This window comes from Achroia grisella, unplaced genomic scaffold, assembly GCF_030625045.1.
Source record: "Achroia grisella isolate CSIRO2021 unplaced genomic scaffold, CSIRO_AGI_Agris_v1 utg1080, whole genome shotgun sequence".
NCBI classification, from domain to species: domain Eukaryota; kingdom Metazoa; phylum Arthropoda; class Insecta; order Lepidoptera; family Pyralidae; genus Achroia; species Achroia grisella.
The window spans coordinates 1,061,400-1,065,315 of record NW_026712570.1 but is presented as its reverse complement, the minus strand read 5'-3'; the positions used below and the strand labels follow the sequence as shown (position 1 = coordinate 1,065,315).

At 35.2% G+C, this 3,916-nt stretch overlaps 1 protein-coding gene across 1 annotated transcript; it reads left to right on the top strand.

The window, feature by feature from the left end:
- The first annotated feature begins 753 nt into the window (after positions 1–753).
- Positions 754–3,517, top strand: LOC131842430 (uncharacterized). Its single transcript, XM_059190965.1, has 3 exons — positions 754–1,524; positions 2,149–2,379; positions 3,329–3,517. The coding sequence occupies exons 1-3, from the start codon at positions 769–771 to the stop codon at positions 3,515–3,517; spliced, it is 1,176 nt and encodes a 391-aa protein (XP_059046948.1). The 5' UTR covers positions 754–768.
- The last annotated feature ends 399 nt before the right edge of the window (positions 3,518–3,916 follow it).

Genomic DNA, 3,916 nt, shown 5'->3' with positions numbered 1-3,916 from the left:
CAGATCAGCACCTAAGCAACCAAAGGCTTTCAACTACATATATAAGTCAAATCAAACGAAATCAAAATATTATGTAGGTCTATTACAGACTCTTGTGATATGTACTATAAAGCTATGGAGAACTGACAAGAAACTCAGCTCTTGTTCTTTTCAAATTAACTTGTACATGATTACGAAAACACAGATTCATTTTGATTAGTTTGGGCGTATATGATTTATTTGATGTAAGTACCCACTATAATGAGACATCAGGAGATGAAAATCAAGGTTTCTGTAATCTTATAGAAACCATGAACGAGTGCCGCTTGTATGGACTGGTCTGCTCCTTCACTACGACTGATTTAATCTTATTGTATATTTATATTTGACCCAAAAAATTAGTGCTGGTTGGTAGTTTGTATTCACACGTTTCGACTTGTAAATGTAAACTTACAAGGATTATTTAAAAGAGCAACACACAAATTTCTTGCTCGTTCTTCTTGTGATGAGACAGCTTTCCGAATGAGTGGTAGATAAAAAACAAATTATTATGACTATTCAAAAGTGCTTAAATTAAGTTTATTTGAATAAATAATTTTCTATTCTATTTTATTCTATTTCTTGATTCTACACTGTTACTCGTTTGTCACGGCTCTAAATCATTCTTATCACCAACGTACGCACCTTGTATGTTTTATCATAAACTTGTTAAAAAGATAAGCCGATTTTATTTATTAATACAAATGAAATATCATTAAAATCACAACACTGAACACAACATGACGAAACATGTCGGAGCGCGAGGAAATTTTGCGTGAAGCAGTCGATATCATTGCTAAAGATTATAAATTTACAAACTATAATGTTACAGTTACATCCATAACTACGGGCGGTGCTAATTATACTGCAGTGCTATTTCTCGTTACTGTATCCGAAGTGGACAAGGAAAATTTAGAGTTATTCGTGAAATTCAATATATTCAGTGAGGAATTTTGTTCAGAATTACACTACCGTGGTTACGAGCTGGAGCGTTTTACTTACACGGAATTAGCAAATATATATAAAGCAATAGAAGATGAACACAAATTGGCAGCTGAAGATAGGTTTGTTATACCTCAATACTATGGTAATCCTAATATTACAAAGGATATTTTGGTTTTAGAGAATTTAGTAGCAAAAGGTTACACAATGCTGGACAGATTTGCATCAATAGATTGGGAATATGCTTGCAAAGCTGTGGAAGAACTTGCTAAGTTTCATGCTTTATCTATACCCCATAGAGACGAACGTTCTAGTAGTTTTAAAGCTGCAATGAGTAGAAATAGTGGTTTAATATACTTCCTTGAAAGTATTAGAAACTCGTATCCTGATGTAGTAGAAAAAGCTATAGATGCAACAGATGATAAAAATAAAGAAAGATTAAGAAAATTTGTAGAGGGAACAGATATTTACGAGAAACATGTGGGATACTATAATCCTTTGCGTAGACGATTTATAATACATGGGGACTACCGTGTCAGCAACTTAATGCACAAATTAAACGAGGTAATTTGAGCCTTAATAATACTATATAAAGTTTATTTTTTATTTTAATTACATTTAGCTTTCATAGGTCTTGTTTACAGACTACCTCACTTTCATAGAAACTATCGACATTGTAGTAGCGGCAAAAATAATCAGTTATTATAAATATCTATATTAAAAGTAGCCGTTCCGGCAAACGTTGTTTTGTCTTAAAATATAAAAAAAAATAGGGGTGGACTATCCCTAACATTTAGGGGAATGAAAAATAGATGGTGGCCGATTCTCTGACCTACTCAATACGCTCACAAAATTTCATGAGAATCGATCAAGCCGTTTCGGAGGAGTATGGGAACGAAAACTGTGACACGAGAATTTTATATATAAGATTAGGAGTTGAAGGTGGAATGGTAAATATAGTTGTATGATGTAATAAAGAGTAACTTAGGCTACTTTTATTTGAGAAAAATAAAGTTAAATTCCACGCGGACGAAGTCGCGTGTACATCTAGTAATACATAATGATCAAAATTCTTATTCAAAAATTCTTTACGCTGTATATTTTATGTGCATCAAATACTTGATTTTTTTTTGTCTTATAAGGTTTTTGCTTCATTTATTCATATGAATCTACAACATTTTTTTACAGGATGGGTCTATTCTTATTGTCCCGTTGGACTACCAAACCATACAGATGGGTAGTCCCGTACTGGATTTGCTGTACTTTATCTACACGGGTTCTGATGAGGCATTCAGGAGAGAGCACTATGAACGACTCATCGATCGATATTATACTGAACTGTGCCGGGCGTTGAGTAACCTGGATATAAATTCGGATGACGTCTATCCTAGGGAAGATTATGAGTACGATCTGAAAGAGGTATGAAGAATTTTTATTACCTCCAATTATATGTGTATTCTCTTCTCTAGTAGCTGTATCGCGGCGGTGCTTACCTTACTTTACCTTATAAATTTATGCAGTAATCGTAGATTGGACAAAATTTCATTAGAAGCTGTCCAATACTGTATTCTCCACCGTCCAGTTCTGTATATAGATCCAATTGAGAAGAACTGGCAAGAAACTCAATTGAATATTTTATTTTATTTTTTTAAAAGCCAGTTTATTTACAATGTATATATATATAGGTGTCTATGTCTAACATTAAATGAAAATCCCGTACATGAACAACTATTGCCATGCACGCTCGTCATTCTTTCATTGTTATCTTTGGTAATAGGCTTTTTACCATGGCTTTACCTGAACTAGACAAAACTAGGAGAAATTATTAATATGGACTAATATCCATATAGCCAGTAAATCTAGTAATGTAACCAGGTTTTTTTTGTGGATGATAATGGAATGGTGCACTCGCCTGCGCTAACGGTTTACGCTGGCGGGGTACCAGTGGGGGATGATAGGATGAACATGAGGCCAGGTCAGTTGGCCCATCATGAAAAATTCACCAGTAATTTATCACGATGGTTTCCAGGGGGGGCCGTGAGGGGGTCAACCTGATATGGTGCATTGCTAGCATTGGGGTTTTAGTCCACATTACTAACAATCCCATTTCCCCCCTAACATGTCAGGTTGACTTCATGCGGTTCCCCCTGGAAAATATCGTAATCGTCATTATAAAGTGGTCGTCGCGTCCTGTGAATTTACCACGATGGGCTAACTGACTTGATCTCATGCTCATCTTATCATCCTCCACCGGTACCCCGCCAGAAAGAATCGTTAGCGCGAGCACCGTTCCATTATCATCCATAAAAAAAATATCGGATTCTTGATTGATCTCGTCACAATCTACTATTACTAAACTAAACTTCAGTTTTCAGATTTCGGCCTCATTACCTGCATGTGTTTTCTCCCATTGATCACTGTGGAGACAGAAAACGCTCCCAAAGTGGGAGATGATCCCAATGAGATTCTCGAATTTGTGACACCCAAGTACAGCTCACAATTTTTGGAGAAATGGAATGGTGTTATCAACAACTATATCGAATGGGAGATAATATAATTGCACTGTCTTACTATCTCTGATGAACGCGACTGTTGACTGGTAGATAATGCCATCAGGCATTAAGTTCGCCATGTAATTTAGTGTGCAAAAGAATAAATAAATAAATATTTCAATATTTTCTAGAAAACATTACAGCTTTTATTATGGGGTTTTAAATTATTTGGTTTACTACTCTGATACAGTCCTGTAACATCTCGTAAGAGTCACACGACATAAAATACTTGTGTTAATCATTACATAGTATAAAACAAAGTAAAGAATACGAGCTGAGTTTCTTGTCAGTTCTTCTCATCTCGAAATCATTCCGCACTGACGGTAGATTTGACATATCATAACAGTTTGTAAGACCTACATCAATAAAGATATTTTGAACTCGAATTATGGAGTGCAATGCAT